Source organism: Rissa tridactyla, chromosome 7 (genome assembly GCF_028500815.1).
Source record: "Rissa tridactyla isolate bRisTri1 chromosome 7, bRisTri1.patW.cur.20221130, whole genome shotgun sequence".
Lineage (NCBI taxonomy): Eukaryota > Metazoa > Chordata > Aves > Charadriiformes > Laridae > Rissa > Rissa tridactyla.
In genome coordinates this window covers 8,610,147-8,629,500 of record NC_071472.1, presented here as the reverse complement: position 1 = coordinate 8,629,500, position 19,354 = coordinate 8,610,147, and the positions used below count along the sequence as shown (strand labels likewise).

Sequence of the window (19,354 nt, the reverse complement as noted above, 5' to 3'; positions counted from 1 at the left end):
AAAGTATGTAGTCATCAAAATGTCTGACACCTTTGCGAAGGGACTCAGGAAGCTCCTCTCTTCATTGTGAAACAACCATAATATTCCCAAACCAGACATTAATATATTGAGATTAACCCTCTGGTAAATATTTAATCTCATATGGTTTTATATTACAAAATGTGTATGAGGTTTTGTGTATATTAATATGAGAAAATGCTCCATTTCCATTTAAGCTGCATCGAAACACATATTTGGGATTTTTTAAAAAAATAGATGAAGTTATGTTTCTGAAAGGTGTTACAGCAATAGCTCTGCAGACTGCAGTCCTCTGACGATACACAGACCACACAGCATATGTGTATACAGAGTACAGGAAGAGCAATACAGCACAGACAGCAACAGTGCGAGCTGCCCCATATGTTGTGGTTTGCACAAATCACCTCCAAGCTACAATAGTTCCAACGGCTGTAAGGCAATATCCCTCTTCTAGAGTAACAGGCTTTGTTGTGCATCAAAAAGTCATGGGATTGAACAATGAAACTTTCAACCCTAACCTGTGCTAACAGCTGTATGGCTGTTTTGTGGCCACAGCTGTCGGGTGAAGAGATTTAGGGAATGTTATTTCTTCTGGATTCCTGATGTGAGCTTGGGCCACAGGAATGTGTAATCTATATAACAGGCAACTGCACCCTCCAGAGTCTTGCATCACTCACCTACAGGTCACCTAGATGTCTCCGTCTTCAAGGCAGGACATCCAAGGGCAGACTTAAAGGGGTCAGAACATCTCCTTGCGCATCTTTTATCCAGAATGTCATAAAATTGATTCACAAAAAATCTGCCCAGTACAGAACTGAGATGGATATCCAGCCTTCTCCTTGATGTGCAGATGGTCAGATGCAACCTTCTACACCTAGCTACCACTCACTTAGGTGCAGATGTTTATGGGTGTGATGTTTGTCTATCCTGCTGTGAGGGCACACTCCCCACTTTGAGTTCAAGATCATCTCGTTCCCCTCTGAGTCGTGCAGCAGCCACCTTGCAGCTATGCCCACACCCACCCTTCTGCCTCCTTGATCCTGAGCTGCGTTCTGAGTCCCTGGCTCGGCTGCGCTCGGACCTGCCTCCTGCCCATAGATGTGCCCAGCAGACACAGGACCAAGGCTGACCCTGATCACTGCCTCCAGGCCTGACCCTGACACTTGGTGCTCAGCATCCTGCCTGCCCTGTTGTCACCCTTGGTCCCAGCTCACTCCTTTGCGGCGGTGTTCTGCTGTTCTGAATGCTGTCCGTGATAGAGGCTTTGGAGCCAGTCCTCAAAATCTATTCCAGTTCTTTGCTCTATTTGCATCTAGAAAGCTTCTGGGCGCATGGCAGAGGTTTTTTGATTATCTTAACTTGGTGTTTCTTGCTGCATTTTAAGAACATTAGTTCTTGTCCTGTCATTCAGTGTAGACAAAACCGTTTATATTCTTCTTTGCTCTATCTGCACTGAAAGACTGCATGTATGTCTTTTTCAGACTTGTCTTTTTAAAGCTAAATGATCCAAAGCATTTTAATAATGCCACATTCATCAAGTGGTCTAGATCTCACAAAGAATCATTTCATGAATATTGAAAGCGTCATAGCTTATTATTATAAATCTTTATATTTTGTTTGTCTTTTTTTTCCCCCCTCAACAAGATGACATAATGGAATCATGTTCAACTCGAAGACCACTTTTTTGTAGAATTTTCCTAACCGTTATGCCCCACCTTCTCTGGGCAGCTATTTATTTGTGCTTGTATGTATTACCTTGCTTTTATTTCTGTTGAATTCCATCTTACTTTTTTCCAGATCACTTCTTCATTTTAGGAAGCTAATTTTTAATTTTACTCTTCTGACTAGGTTCTATCTGAAACAATCATACCTCATATCCAACCATTTGGAGTGTGAACGGAAACTTCAGACATGACTCCATCCAGCACAGACCTTTCTAGAAGCCACAGTGAATCTTTTCATTCTGCCAGGTTTGCAATCACCCTACAAGAATTTTGCCTGTGCAGTACTTCCCTTGCTTACCCAGGAGAATGGAGGATGAGGACTTCAAAAGTTTTTTTAAGACAAAATACATGCTTTCTATTGCTGGTCCCCTGCCCACAAGAGGAGTAGCTGGATCCCCATTCTATACACAGAGCTTTCTCTTTTACTCTGGGAAGCACAGGCCACACCAGGAAGTCTTTCCGTCCACTGAATGTGAATGAACATGGCAGCTATTGACATGCACTGTAATTTATCTGTTTTACATTCCACAGGAATGGACTGTGGGAGCGACATAACTCCTTATGGATAGGGAATGGAAAAATCACTCTCTGGAGGAAGGATTTTCAGATGCTATTGTCTCAATATAGGTAAACAATAAAAATTGGATATGGGTCCTATATGATCAAGCCTTAAAGATTTATGGTCTCATAGATTTTTATTCACTTTATTCACCTTTATTCACTTGGATTACAAAGACTTACCTTTGGGCCTGACATGTGTCAGCCTTGGTAATTAAATGTGTGAACATCATTTTAAAAACATATGCTGTATAAGAATATATATCTCTCAAATGAACAATGAACATCTGCAAGCTTTAAGTTATACCACAATACGCAAACCGCAACTTACCTTTTGAGTTAGTAGAGCCTGAACAACCTGATTAGCTACCTGAAATAAATAAATAAAATAGTTCAAGTATGTTATCATGTGCGTTTATGCATAACAATATCTTCTTTTGTGGCTTTAAACTCCACTTCCCATGTACAACCACCACCAATTCTAGCGTTTTCATTATTCACTAGTATTTTCACCAGATAATGCTCGTAAAAATACATGAAACGGACGCTAACTGCTTCTATGCTACTCCTGATTATAAAAAAACATGTATCAATTGCAGTACGACATGATGGACATTTGGTTAACTTCTGCCATCTCTTCTTTGGACTACATTAAACTTTCACCATTCTATATGCAGCTGCTGTGTACCAGCATAGATTGACTGCGTTCACTAGAGCTGATTTTTACCAGCCGAGGATGGAGTCCTGAATGTTTTCATGAAGTTTAATTGTTTCTTGATTCAATATTGACAAAATGGTACATCTATCATGACAAGCAGAAACCATAGTGCCACAGAAAATTAAAGTACCTACTGTCTTGAGAACGTGGTTGGAAGGCATTCACACCACATAGCATAATTGACTTGAATGAGATTACACACCATTGATCAGTAGAACTATATACTCAACAGGGAATTTTTGAAGTTATTTATTTTATACATCCTTTCTAATTTACATTTACCAGCAGGCATAGAGGCAAGGAAGGGGAAGAAGGATGGACAAAAAGAGGGACTGAGATAAGATTTTCTGTTGATGATGTCTAACTTGTATGTTACATTTCTAATGTAATTTAAAACTGTATATGCATATGTTCTCACACAATGTGTCTGCAATGCTCTTGCATTTACATAGAGCAACTAGAGACCTCACTCAGTGCAAAAAAAGACAGTAATTCTGACTTCTGTTTTGGTTTTGGCTTTCAGAAATTACAGTGAATCATGTGCAGATAGCACCAAATCTGTATTGATTCTTCTTACTCTTAGCAAACTAAAGAAAAAATCCCACACCATTGATACGAACCGAGTTGTGAGGAAAGAGTTGACGCTAATTCATTTCTGTAAATCATTCAGTTCTGTTAGATCCAGAAGTTACATTTGATTCATACTCTCATAAAATTTCCCAATATCATTTTTTTTCTCCGAACTGGTCCCTAACTTAAGGCAGCCCATGGAACACTGGTCCCATAAAATAGCTCTGTACATGATTTAACAGAAGACACAGACTAATATTAGAACAGTAATAACCAACAGAAGTAAATATGTTAGAGTTTTGAAAAACCACGTGCCTTGCCCTATAGGCTTTCAGGATCTACATCTGACAACGTTCCTTCTGGTATGTACTTTTAACGTCTGTTTGCTCTACCTGAAAATTGAACAAACCATACCAAATACATTATTTCTTTACTTTCTGACATGGAGTTACTTTACCAAGGAAGAACGAAAAGGTTCTTTGAAGTGTGTACAAGTCACTCACAACAGAATAGCCTACAAAATTACTCCTATAGCTTTATATATTGCACAGAGGAGTGCAAAAAGCATAATCTTCCAAAAGGGAAAAAACAGAACTTGCTGATGCATATGTGACAAATTTTCCAATTTGAGTGTATGAAGTGAGGTATCTAAATGAAAGTACCTGCCAGAGATCGACAACTCCCATAGATCTCAGTAAGAGAGGTATATAACTAGTTTCTTTACAAAATGAGGTTATTTTATTCTGGTATCTGGCAACTTGGCAAATTGTGTTGCTATTACCATTCAAAGATTTTCAAGTCTGTATTCTTGGTTTTCAGCAGGAACAGAGGTGGGAAGCCTTCAGTGAAATGTTCTGCAGTTACTAAAATTAATTTAGGAGTCAATAAGTGGAATCATATCCAAACTTTTGCATTTCAAATGAGGTTGCCATTCCACTCCTACAGCAGCGCTAGTGTCCAGATGGAAATAAACTGCTAAGCTAGCGGACCTACTTCATTTTTACTTACAGGTGTCAAGAGACACCACAGATATGGATGAACAACATAAGCCAGCACTACAAAACTGATAATCACGACTACCGAAAACTGAGACCACTGAAGGAAGAGAGACTGACTTCTGAGATGCAGAATATGTGAACTTCCCACTGATACGAGGCGGAACTGCAGCTCAATCCCAGTAAAAAGCGGGCTGTAAAATGACTTGACCTGTGATTCATGCAGTTAATCAAGGTGAAAGAAGGAATAGAATAGAGACAGCCGGATCCTTAGTCTGCTATTGTGTAGTAGATGACACTGCTTGCCTTCACACCGTCTGCCTTTCCTGTGAACTTAATAGCCAAGATCTTTAGGTGAGGTTTCCTTTTGTGGATTGCAATAAAAGAGATAAAAGATCCAGCTTCACTTTTTCCTTACACAGTTATGTTTACATATACATGTTATAAAGCGGTCTTAATAGAAAAGGTATAAAAGAATGAATCAGAAAAAAGAGACTCTAGTGTAACATCTATTATACCTTTTACAAGTACTGAGATTTTACACAGCTGCCTTTAAAGTATGGTTTCATACACACAAAGACATTTCAAGTGTACTGAAATGAAAGGTCTTATACTTTATTCAAATCTTAAAAAAAACAATGTCTTTTAAAGATAAATCTGTATTTTTGATTAGCTAATTCTTAAAACATCAGCAAAAATATTATCTACCATAAGTTGCACAATTTCCTGCATGTAAGTATGGTGAAGCTTGACAGAATTCTCAGCTGGCACAGTGATGTGAATAAATATGACACCAGTTACCAATTAACTGACAGCTGAATTCCAGGATAGGAAACTAGGATTAAGCATGTTAACCTCAAACCCCAAAGGTAAAAGAGAACAATCCTGCGTTTTGCATTAAATTTTTCAGAGACAGAAAGATACGTTTATGGAGTAGTTCTGAAATTAAATGACTCATTTCTTATTTATCAAGTACTGGAATATATCAATGACAATTTCTTCCAAATACTGTTCTAAAGTTGTTTACCTGTACAACATATGTACATATGTATATGTATGTTTATATGTACATATGTTATGTGTACAACATATGTACATATGTATATAGATGTGAATATTTATTAAAATTCATAAATGACTCACTTCAGATTTACTCATATTCTTTTCAGATTTTATCTCTATGAACATCAGAGTTTCCCTGAATTTTACCATGAAAATGATTACAGAGCATGTGCTTTTAAGTGACAGGTGCAAGCATTCATACAATATTAAATGTGGGACATTATATGAATGAAGAGAACTATGTAAAATAATTGATAACAAAAAGAAAACAGAGAAAATAATGGCAGGCATATATTTAAAAACTCAGCTCTGGTATCTTTTTGTGAGACATAGACAGAAAAATCATGGTGGCTATTTTTACTTCCTTCATGTGCAGCTTAATGGTCGCCAACATCTCAGCAGAATGCCAACAGTGCATAGCGAGTTTCCTTATCACACTGCTGTAGAGGCCTGAGGGACCAAGCAGGGACACTATTGGCAGGGTGGCCAGATTAAATGGAGCTTTAGTGCCCTGAGCAGAGTTTGCCTGTGCCCAGGGGAGAGAAGCTGCAATTTGAGATTGCTCAATGATGAATGGAAGATGGCAACATTCTCCCAATAATTACCAAACAATGTTCCCAACCTTTATCACCTCAAGGGACCGTCAAGCATCCCAAACACATAACGAGCCAGAATGGCTACGTATGAGCTTTGGAAGTTAGTCCTCCTTGTGTATCAGCCCAGGAGAAGTTCAATACACTCATAACTAATTGGACTGCAGAGGCAAAATTAAAATAATGGTTGTAACAGGCACTCAAGCTTTTTGGTGGCAGGCTTAGCTGTCTCAGTCTTGGGTGTGATCACAGCCTTGTGTTCTCAGGAACATCTGTGTTCCTCCCTTTAAACACATCAGGTCTCCCCAGGGCAAAATGTAGCTGCAGCACAAACAGATACATAGCTGTAGAGGATATGTCTGCTCATAAAAACTGTTGAAGAAGTCCTGAAGCCCAAACTACGGAAGGTCTGAGGAGATTTTCACCTTCAAGAAGCTGGGTTGGTGTAGGGTGAGTTATGAACAGAGGAAGCATCAGACTTAAAGTCTTAAAGGAAAGAAAGTTTCAAGTGTAAGTAATTGTATTTTTTTTTAATTAAAATATTTACAGGAAGAATTTTATTTTCTTAAGATCTCCAGTAAGAATCCCTGTTTGGAAAGGACTTTGTCACATACAACACATCCTCAGAAGATTCTGGTTGGAGGTGAAGGTTCTCACTATCACTGATTGGGTTATTCATTAATTACATTTATGTCTCATCTCCTATTCTCTTTATTGTTGCTATAGGTTGCTAAGTAGGTTGAGAATGTGTGATTCTTCGTGAAGTTCCACCCAGGGAATGAGCTCAGGTGAGTGCAAAGCTGGGACTCCCGCAGAACTTGCAATTATTAAATATGGTTTTGTTGCTTGAGTCACTGGCAACAACTTCACCTCAGTGATCAGAAAGGATTAGGTCCAAGTATTTTTCGGCTAAAATAATGCTGGTTATGGTGCGACTGCCAAAGCATTGTGGGGGCTGAAAGGAGAAGGAGAATAAAAAAGCGATACCAAGCCTGGAGAAAGACAAGAGAGGTCACTGCACACGAAACAGAAGACAAAAAGAGGAAGAAGATAAGCAAACAAAAAATAAAGCAGGGAAGCACAAAACCACAGGTGATGAGAAGCACTTTCTCCTGAAAAATTTGACACAGTGGGAGAAGATGGATACAGCTGTGATAATATGGAAGAACTGAAAACAGATAACGTAATATTGAAGATAATAAAGTTTAGAGCATAGTTTGATATAATTATTTGCTCTTTAAACTGCAACAGCATGTAAAAAACACAACCCTGGGTCAGAAACCCATCATGTTACTGCAAACACAATAAAAACATATCTTCTGTCCTTATAATCTGTATGGAATATTTTGTTGGAATGGATAGTTATGGTGCTTTACTCATTTACAAAATTAATTATGTAGGCAGATTTTGTCCTAGACAATCAGAAAATAATTTTAAGTTAAACTCCGTAATTTAAACTAAAGTCAGTAATTATATGATAATTTCATCCTTATCACCAAGATGTCCAAATATAATTCAAATGTGCACTGAATACAGTGACTCAGGCCAATGTAGACCAAGGTTCTGCTGGTATCCAAGTGCCACAGAACAGAGCATAACCTAGTAGGAAAGCGTATCTGCAAGTCTTTTACTCCAGATCCCTGATAAAAATACGCTATAATGGCAAAAGTGTGGATTTACTGATGAAAATCTGCACTAAACTGGAGGCTTCTTGTACCAAAGCTGCATTGCTCATGCCAGTAACACTTCAGCAAATCCCGATAAAAAACTTAAAAAGCTAGCATGAAGACATGAATTGTCATCTGCTATGCACACTCATGCACTCTTTTCTCAAAGGTACAGCTGAGAAGTCCGTGTAGTTTTGTTTTGTTTTGTTTGCATGTCAGCTAACTACTTACGCTACTATGCATTCTTATTATGGAATGGGGAAATGATTCCTACTAAGCAACTCTTTGAGCTACTAAAAGTCTTAAAACTATTTTAAGCTCTTGCACATGCTGAAGAGCCTTATTTCAGGATAAATGAGCGGAACAAGTAAGCATCAGTAAATGTATGGAGAAAGCTGCATGCAATAGGAGATTCTAGACGTTTCTGGAATGGTAAGCATTGCTGGAGCGCTCAGACAGTAACTGATGGGTGAATTATATTGTAGCTGTAACTGGAAGGTCTCATCAGAAGCTGAGCCGTGTAGCAGCAGTGAGCCAACAGCTAGTAAAAACCCAGCGTAAAAAGCTGTGTATGTAACCTTTGGGGGGAGCTGAGAGACCAAATTCCCTGGTTACAGAATACATTACATAGGAAGGCTGGGGGACCTTTGATGGAAGAAGCCACTGCCACCTGCGTTCCACTCTACAGAAAAGGAGGAGTACACACCTAATAGGTAAATTATCATTTTCTCCTCCTAATGAAAGCAAACCAGTTACAAATGTTGGTCACAGGGAAATCAACTTTTTGGTGAAGAGGTGTGGTCAAAACAGGATTTACAGCAGAGGTCATGGAGAACATTACCTATGACTGCCAGACACATGTTCCTGGAATTAATTAGAATGAGGTAATACTAGTAAATTGCAGAACAATGTCAACCTTGAGAGAGAAGGAGAGATTCATTTCTATTCATTTAATTATAGTACCAGGTAAGAACAACCTTTTTATCTACCTTACCTCATCAAGACATCTTTCATACTGTTCTCTCTGATTTTCATTTTCCAGAGCCAGCGCTGAATTCTCTGCCTACAGTAAAGTAGAATAAACAAATAAATATATATGTAAATTAATCAAAGGGTATCTTGTACTACATGACAATTGATAAAAATTGTCAGGGTGCTTATTTTATGTACTTCTTCAAGATCCAGAATAAAAAGAACCATACAATTTATTTTGCTACAAGTTGGTATTTTGAGTAAAAACAGAAGCGACATTCGTTTATGAGATTATTCACACCATGCATTTACAATTTAGAACAACATCAGAGCAGATATTCAAAGTATGCCCATGATTTCATCTTGTCAGGTGCAATAGAGTTGGCAATGAAATGTTATAAAAGATATTGGTATAACTTTTCTTCCCTCCCCAGGTCTGTTTAGAGTGAACTTGTTGCCTGAGAAAGCCACTTGGAAGCTGAGGCAGCTACTATCAAAAGGAAACAAAAAGCAATCTTATGTAAACTTTTAACTGTGGCAGCTCTTCATAAGCCTGGTTTCTGCAGTGGGTAACTCCAGATGCGCTGGTCATACTACCGCTAATTGGTTAATTATACCCTTTAACTGAACCAGAGAAATTTGTTAGTCTTTAGTTAAAAAACAATTCCTATCATTTCAAGAGTGAGAGTGGTATTTTACTACATGTAAATGCAATCTTAAAGTCAGAATTTTTTTCTCTCACATATGTCAGTTTAAATATGATAAAGTTTCCGGTATAGTAGTGCCTTTCATCTATCTTTAATTTCCATTACACTCATATTTTTGCATAGCGCAGACTTCAAAATGGCACAATCTGGTATGTAGATTACAGTAAATCAATGTGTTTTTCTATATATTTTGACTTGACTTTAGGAATTCTTTCAGCTTTGGAAAAGGAAAATCTCTGAAGTGTGCTGTATACAGTTGCATCAGAGCAAGTTTCAACTAGTCTCCTCTTAGAGACTGAGAAACCAAAATATATACCAATATAACCAATATATAAACCAATATATAAAAACCTGTGAGTTAAAACTGGCTCTAGAAACCTCTCTGGCTCCCTTGCATAACTTCACATCACGTAACCATAACACCAAAATCAATGCACTCACATAATTACAACTATTATACAATTTACACTACCTGCTTCACTTTAACCTTCTGTCAACCTATAAAAGTTAAACAAATGCTGCTTCAAAAGAATTGTGGTTATACAAAACAACAGTAATAAACTAATTTTAGAGAAAAATTTAGTGTAATGTATGGAAAGATTCTGTGGAAAGATGCACACTTCTCTCTTCCTTATTAAGAAAAGTCAATGATTCAACAAAATGAAAAACCCAAAGTCCAATAAATTGATTCATTAACAACAATTTCAAATTCAGCTAAATCCTAAAAATCAGATAAGGAAGAAAAATATCCAGCATATTGAAAAAGAGTAAAGAATAAAAGAGTGGTAAGAAACAAGGGCATATAGAGTTTACTTATTTACAAGTCTAAATAAACAACTGTACGGAATCAGTGCTTTATCTTGAGGGTATAATCAAAGCCAGCAAAGGCGGTAAAATGCTCTGCATCATATTTTCACAATGTCACCTACCAATGGATTCAACATATGGCTATAAAAAGTCTATGGGTGATCCTGCAGAGAGCACTGTGAGATGAGGCAGCAAAAAGTACAGATGCAGAAGTAAGTGGCAAAGTAGAAGCAGAAGCTGCAAAACCAGCAGTACGAAATCAGAAGCTGGAGGGTAAAGAGTCCTCCATACCGAAGACGCTATCATATACAGTTATCAGGTTGCTTTTACAGACACGTTCTTGTAGACTGGTTGATAAAAATAAAAAGATAATTGCTACATAAAAATGTATTTCTATGAGTTAAAGATTTTCAGATGTTTTCTGTATGAATACCACCCAAAAATGCAATCCAAAATAAATTCTTCTTACTGTTTTGAAGCAATCATTAAACGATTAGTCTGCACAGCCTTTAACTCATGCATGTTAGTATACCTATGGGTTTACTCTTTTAGATTTTCATTTTCACTAACATAAAAATATATTGTATGATTTTATCCTAAAATAGTTGGGGCAGACTGCTCCCATATAGTTGTCTACAAGAACTACAACATATAGTTGTACATACAAAATACCCAGAGAGCTCTCTATATTTCCGTTAAACCATTTTTTTTTTTTTGAATGCTGTAAGGCTGTAAAATGGAAGCTAAGTCTTCATGGAACTGTTAGCTGAATCTCTGATTCCAGTGAGTTATTCCTTTACAAACAGGCTACCAAAATTAGGAAATCTGAACTTGACAGCATTATAAATAAATGCTACATTTCCCCTCTTATCAAGCCACAGTGGAAACATCTGTATAATAAAACCCCTTCTCACACCACTGGCTTCGAAAGTGTAGTGAAAGGATGTAATGCAGTCAATGTTAGCTTGACTTCTGTGCTTCTTGATTGCCGAGCAAATCATGCCTATTTATTTGGCATTTTTGTAATGAGGACTGGACTAGAAGGGAACACTTGACTGCCCTTGCTTAAGATCCTGCGCCAGTTCCCACAACATGGGAAAACCAGTACTTGATATACTAAATCACTCTATATTGCAACTGAATACTTGATAATAATCCTCACTCGCCCAAAAGTATTCATTTGGAAAATTTGTAATAGCACTCGTGGTCTCAAAACCCTGCCTCCTAATCCAAACCTTCATTTATTTAACAGAAACCTCTGGGTTTTTATGTTATTGAAAGTCCGATCAATTTTTGCTCAGAGGAATCTGCCTACCTCCAGTATTGCATACTCTAGGCATCTTTTGCCAGTTAAGCAAAGTAGGTCTCCTTAGAGGAAACCACTATTACATTTTATTTTAATTTTTCTTTTCAGGCCATACTTACATTAGGCTAAAGTGCAATAAGAAGCCCACGCTTCTCACAGCCTGAAAGCTATTGCTCACTTGCAGGCATCCAGAGGCAGTGGTAGCAGTCACTTCTCCTGTATATAACCTAGCAGGGGACTACGCAGGAAAAAAGACTAGATTACTGAGAGCAGTACTCAGATATCAACTGATTTGTATAGTGATTTCTAGTTTTAGGTATAGCTGTCCTCTAGGAATTCATGTATATTTTATGTTACACACAGAAATAAGCCATCTCTGTCCCTCAGCCTCACAAACACTAAAAGTGATGCATCCCAGCAAACTGCTGCAGACAAGCCACATTCAATGCCTGCCACCAGCGCCTACAGGCAAGCATGGCTTTACCTGGGGGGTCTGCTCTCAAAGCACAGCACCATTCAGTCAGCCAAAAATAACTGTGGCATAACTTACCATTAAATGGTACCATTAAACAACTTGCCATGATGCTTTTGGATCATTATAGATTCAAGGATCCTAAAATGTCAAAACAGAGGTACTTCCTAGTTTTAATTTGAAAGAAAGTATTTTGCGCAAAAGTCTCTCCAAACATTGGAAAATTTAAAGATTTCAGCCTTCAACTGCCTAAATTAGAGACAATTTTGCTCTGAATTGTGAGACTGAGTTTATGGAAAATCCATTGGAAAGTGAAAACTTCAGACTACTTTATATAAACCAGAGGTTGACTTGTATTGATACCATTGCTAAGACACAATCAGTACGAGAGACGTCGTCAACTCTGATTTTAATCCCTTTCTCAGGATGGAAAACATAGCTCTAGTAATGAAGAAGAGTACCTTTAGTTCAGCTAAGAGCTTTCTCTCTCCTTCAGAGATGTTGAAGAACACTCTATATTTTCTCCTGTAGGCAGCTGTTTGCACAGTTTCTTTCAAGGCTAGTAACAGACAGGCTACACACCTGATGGACTGAGGTTTAGTCCTGCTCCTGCTGAAGTCAATAAGAATCTGCTATTTATTTCCCATGAATGTAGACACAAGACAGATGCAACAAAATAAACCCTATTTGTTTCACAATACACAATCTTTCCTTAAAATTTCTTCGGGGCAAGAGGAAGTTCCTTGGTTCATGATGATTTGTTGTTCATTAAGCTATAGAAGAAACAAGGAGACAGATGGCAGCCTTAGCCTTTTTCATGTTTCTGTAAATGTGTTACATACTGGATCAGTAAACGCAGGCCAATTAATTACAGTTCTTAAAAACAATTCTAAAATGGTCATGCTAATTAACTTTAGGATACCCTTAACACCAAAACACAGGAAGCATCCACTCAGGCAGTGCAACCACCTAAACTTTAAATCCTTGTGAAAATGCATCTTCACCTGAAGTCTAAAATGCATCTCAAATATATCTGTATTGTGGTCATATTTTCATTTTTGTTAATGAACAACAACAGACACTACAGCTTTTTTGTGTCATAGGAAAAAAAAATAAATATAAGCCACCCCACACCCTCGCCCCAAAACAGAGGGAAAGGGTGTCTCCCCAAAACCATTCATTATCAGCAGGCTATGAGCCAAAAAGTGCTCTGCTCCTTTCCAGTTCGCAGCCTTTTTTTCTAGGTTTACATGGTCAAGGCACGAGATCTCCCACCAGTCTCATTGTGCCAAATGTGAGATTTTTTGGGAGGCTCAGTCCTCACCTACACTCATAGATCATAGCACCTTTCAGCTGAATAACAGCAGCAGACTACAAATAGCTGAAATAAATATACACTAAATAAACATATTCTTACATTGATATAGACATTTAGGATGAATTCTTCATTCTCTCCTCTTTGTTTTTAACAATTTTAGAGAGGATTATTACAAGCAGTTAAGGACTGTCTGCTAACTATACTTTGTTCAACATGTACCTCTCTTTGGTAGAAGTGGCAGACACATTCTCATTTCTGAGAATGTCATGAGATGTCCATGTCTCCTCCAGATTTGCCTCTCTAAGTGGAAATTGAGAGGACAATTTTCACTTAACATCCTGCAAAAGCCATTTCCGTGTGCTTCTTGAAAGAGCGAACTGAAGCACCTAAATCATGTTTGAAAATAAGATTTGGATTTAAGTGTTTTTCAAAAAGTTTAAACCTTACCTTTCTGTGCCTTGATTTATTAAGTCAAGAGAACAGGAACAACAACATTTTGTTATCTAGCTAGCCTGTTCCAACGATTTATGAATTAAGATATATTTGGTGCACTGGGGTCTTTAAGAGAGGAATTATTTCATGTACCTATTAGGAGGTCTTCAACAGACAATCCTCTACACTTTTATGACCACAATGAAATGAATTAAAACACTGAATTTTCTACTAGAAGACACAAATAAAAGAGAAGCACATACAACAGTTTTCCTTACTCAACCATTGTAGAGTTGAGAAAAAACAAAAGGATGGGAGGAGGAAGAGACACGAAAGAGGAGAGTAGTATGTATTTTCCACAAAGGGAAAAGGAGATCATAGAATCATAGAATGGTTTGGATCAGAAGGGACCTTTAAAGATCATCTAGTCCACCCCCCCTGCCATGGGCAGGAGATGAAGGTCTAAAGGTTGTATGTCAAGTTAGCGGCTCAACATGCTTTGAAGGTATCATCAATAAAGGTCAAGAGAAACAAAGTTATGACAGTGAACTTTAAAATCCCTGACAGAATGCTACAACACCAGTTACCATGTGCACTTCTTTGTTATTCATACTAAACCATTTGTCCGTTTATAGAAAGCGTTATTGATTTACACAGACACTCATTTGTCATGCCCTGTGCAGTGTATTAATAGCTGTCCAAGCACTTCAAATGTGCTCAGCAATTTTTACCTGCTTTCAGCCTCTGATTTTGTATATTTTTGTGGTCACAGCTCTATACGGTGCACATGAGAGGTCAAAACCTAGATCAAAGCCTGCTGTTGGTAAAGTAAGAAGCAGTGTTGTTGCAATCCTTCCTTAGGTCCTTATGGCATTTTTTTTAGTAAGCTGCTCTTCTAGGTAGCGTCTATCACTAGAACCATCTCCCTATCTTTGGTCACAGGAAACTCTTTGTATTATTCTGTCCATGTTACACAAAAAATTTGTCCAACAAATTGTCAGAGAGAAGTTTAACAGCATAGTTAATGTTGGTTAGAAGTACTGAAAATTACATTAATGTTTTTAAATCAACACAATTATAGCAACAAAAGCCTTATTTTAATTCTAGCACTATAAAAGCATTTCCACTGGCCACTTTCCAGTGCCTTTTATATTGCTATAGACAGCTCTTTGCTAGGAGTACAATGGGAACTGCACCTCATGACCTGCCTGTCAACATTTGGATGCTTCCACCTTCTGCTTTACCCTTTCCACAGTAGAGGAACACTGGGGCAACCATGGAGCGCCTCCCTGCTGAACTGCAGCCCATGTGCTACAGCTCTGCTCCCTGGTGCCCTGGCCCCAGGACAGTAACCAAGACTGGAGAATGCTAGCTACTCATGAAATAAGCAGGGAACTTAGCAGACTAATACTTCACAAAGTATTACTGTATGCTTTTTCAAATGTCCCAGTCTTAACTATTTCTTCCAGCTCAAGGAGATGGGGAAAAAACCCAAAAGGACAAATTAGTGACATGATGACAGCCAGGCTTCTCAACCTTGCTTCAAAACAAATAGGCCCTTAGCCTTCTCAGTTGCATCATTTTCTTATTTTTAGCATGATAAAATAGCCTATTCTCTTTAACCACACTTAAAGCATTTGACACGTTTTATCTGAAACACTCAGACAATGTTCAATTCACAAATCACATAAAAGCGACACATATGTGATGTTAAATAATAAAATACCGAACAATACAAGTGTTAATTATAATTCTGTTTATAAAAAGGCCATATTAAACCTTACTGGGCAGTACTGTTAGGCCTCATTCTTGCAATTCGAAATTTCAATAATACGTTTTTTAATTCTTTACTAACATAAAACCACAGTGACATTAGAACAAGTTGTCATAAGCAGTCTGTCTCACAGGCCATGCTATGCTATAGCTGTGATACCAAGAAAATGGGTTTGTAGCCTCCCAGACAGCAGTATAACCTTCTTCTTCTAATGTATGCTAGAAATCAGAAGATATTTATTCAACGTCAGAAAGCTAACCACTTAACATTACGTAAAAACTTGGGCTTACTTGCTCCTAACAAAAAGCAGCCCAAGGCCTGTGCAGCTGCATATGATATTTTACAAATTATTGATGAGCTGATTCATGTATTTAAACATGAATTTACACCGGAAGCTATGTAACAGCTTTCAAAATTGTACAGATTTCCTGCTGCCGGAGATCAGAAAACAGAACTCGCTTGTTTATCTGCAGCAGATTGCAGGAAGGGACCCCCACCCAGGGTCCCATACTGGGCTCATAACCACAGAGCTCTTCTCGGGTCTGTCGAGTGCTTCCCCGTTCCCATGAGAAGAAACAATGAATGTTCAACCTAAATGATGAAGCCTCCTTCTTGAAAGAAGGGGATAACTAGAATTTAATCCTTCAAATCTACTTATATTGGATAAATATATGAACTTCAGGAGTTCAATCAAACAAGCCACACACAAATATGATTCACACACTGCTAATGAGACTGTCTCCTAAAAATAAACCTCATATTCCTGGGAATTCCTCTGGGAAACACCTTTACTTTTTTATTATTTTTCAGAAGTTGAGGCCAGAAATTTTTAACTGGTTCAAGAATGGTAATATTTGCCGGTTTTATTTCAGTTGACTCTAAAGTAGTTAAGAATGACGAGTCTTTAAAACCTTCAACATTTTCCTTTCTGACACCACAGAAATGTCTGGAGCTGACATTTTGAAGAGAAGGTTAGGAACTGATCTAGCAAAACAGACTGCATTATAAGCCCAGGCTTATCTTCCAGCAAATAAGTATCTAGGCTACTAACAGATACATCAATAATAGCTTTGTATGTTTACCTTCACGCAAATCGCAGAACACAGCAAATTCTACCATTATTTACAGAAAATATAATAGACTTACAATATATCCACTGTCAATACAGGCCTTTGAACAAATAGGTTAAAATTATGAAAGATGCCTTTTTTTCTCCAAAATTCTTCCAAATGATCACATATAAAACATTTTTTGAGGACAAGGATTAAAAGAGATCTAAGTACGTAGAGACAGGCAGCATAAAGCTGTGTGTATTTCCTGATGTTAAAGACATACACACGATGGTCTATATAATGCATATACACTTGATAAAGCATAGAAGTACGAGCATGGAAAACCAGAAGTCCCAGCAGGACTCCTGTTTTTTATCGCTCATCCTCTGAACAAAGTGCTGAGCTGCGTGTCTCAGTGCGATGCATTGCTCCGCACAGAGACCAAGGCACTCATCTCCCATAAACAATACTCCTCGGCCGCCTAAAGAGAAGCAGCTGCTATTAATGAGAGGTAAAATGCCAGACGAGAGAAAGTTCTCTCACTCACAGTCAGGCAGACCCATGAAGCCATCTGATGCCAATCCTGTCATACAGCAACACTGGCTTGGGCAGTCAAGAAGGAGGAACGCTGGAAGTCCTTCACTGTGGTCACAGCACAGGGTGTCTCCCTAGGAGAGTGCACTCAGGCTCACATCGTGTACGGGCCCCGATGCCATCACACAAATGTAAGACATCAGACTGAATGCTCATGCAAGAAAGAGTGCATGCGTGTCGTGAAATTTGTTTGTTTTCTGATTTTCCAATATTTACACTTGGTAATCCCTCCCCTTGCAAACTGTGAATCAGATGCAGCTGTTCCATCTCGTTCTTTTTTGTTTTTTTCTCTTGTATTAAGTGATTTGTTCCCTTATGGAACTGTTCTCCCTTAAGAACTGAGAGCATTTCACTCTGACAGACTTACTGTGCTTTCCCATGAAATATTAACGGGCAGTTATTTCCTCTATCAAAGAACTAAAAATAAAATCCCTGGTCCATGAAAAAAGTATGAGATCCTGAAATTGTAAGTGAAACTAAGATTCCTACAATTAACACAGGCAGATAAAGGCAAGCGGTGTGGACCTGATTAATCTTAAAGGGCATTTTGTGTTTAATATCATCTTGTATTTAACACATACATAAACATCTTTGCATTGAAAACTCTTATATGAATTAATCATATCATATTTGCTCAGACGCATTTGTTCAATTTTTCTTGCAAAAAGCCCAAACTCTTCAGGGAAAATTCTAATTCTTTGAAATACTAATTCTTTGAAATTAGTAAAGAATAGTTGAAAACCATTTGCTATCTATACATCCAACACTGAAGCTCAATAAAAATCTTTTCAGTGCAGCCATTTCCAAAGAAAATATTTTGCAAAAGATTTTGATTAAATTTAGAAGTGACATAGAAACCTGTACAAACACTTCCAGGGCTTTGGGTCCTTCTGAAATGATGCATATGGCAACCACTTAAAAAATTCACTTGCCTAGTCACAAAACAGAAGGGTTTTTTTCTTTTTTAAAATTCAGATCTTGAGGAAAACTCATATGCATTCAGGACAGTTTTTCAAACAATAAGAAAAGCAACTTCAGAATTTACTTTAAATGAGTTATCCTTCAAACCTTTGCAATTTTGACCATGAGGTTACTGACACACCGACAGTTTTCTACCTTCTGTGACTCCATTATCCCTATCTTCCTGAGTAGCATACTCAACTTCAAGGTTAATCTAATGCAGAGTTTGAAAAAAATAGGGCATTTCAGATCTATGTATGACAATTAATCTTTGGGCAACTTTATTCCAACAGAACCCATTTCTTATTTTCTTCACTTGTCTGGATGAGATATTCACAGTAAATACAGGCAACACTACTACCGATTCATGGCACTGGGAAGCGGGTGTGGAAAAAGAAGCCCCAGAGACAAACAGTTTGTCTTTACAGGACACACCTCAATATCTAAGTATAGGAATAAGTCACAAAGGCCTTAAGCTCATTTTTCTGTAAAAGCTGAAATTCAAGAATTTAGCTGTTCCTTTTAGCTAACTTAATTTACCTTTAGAAATTTTGGCAGGTCACACTAAAATACTGAATTCAGGAATAGAATGTAATTTTAGAATCTAACAAATTAAAACAAATTGTGACTTATTTTTCATTAAAATTAGATAAATTAAAAATCATAGGTAATGCAATTAAGTAGAAAACCTTGAAATCAAGTGCCAGGAAGCCAAGGATTACACTTATGTATATAGAGGAATTTTTTTCTTTTAATTTCTAGAAATTCTACCTATCAAGAGCAGCTCTTCTCCTTTAAAGTGGCTTTTATATATTTTTTTCTAATACCATTGGAATGAACATGAAATATAATTTCATAGGTCAATGCAAAAAATAGCCCTAATGCCATAACTGCTCAATGCATGTGAACTGAAGGGCCGCTATTAAATGATAGTAAACAGTTCAAATTTGGAGCTAAATTTGGCAGTAGCTTCAAGGAACACCAACACCAACCTCCTCCTCACTCACCCACTTCCCTCCCCCAGGAAACTGAGGAATTGAGTGTGTTTGTGGTTG

At 37.7% G+C, this 19,354-nt stretch overlaps 1 protein-coding gene across 1 annotated transcript in view; it reads right to left on the bottom strand.

Moving 5' to 3' along the window:
* The window catches only part of NCKAP5 (NCK associated protein 5), a 392,253-nt gene that overhangs the window by 93,219 nt on the left and 279,680 nt on the right, over nt 1–19,354 (bottom strand). Inside the window, 2 exon segments of the mRNA XM_054208458.1 lie at nt 2,616–2,670; nt 8,900–8,968. Of these exon segments, the coding sequence (XP_054064433.1) occupies nt 2,616–2,670; nt 8,900–8,968 (124 nt within the window).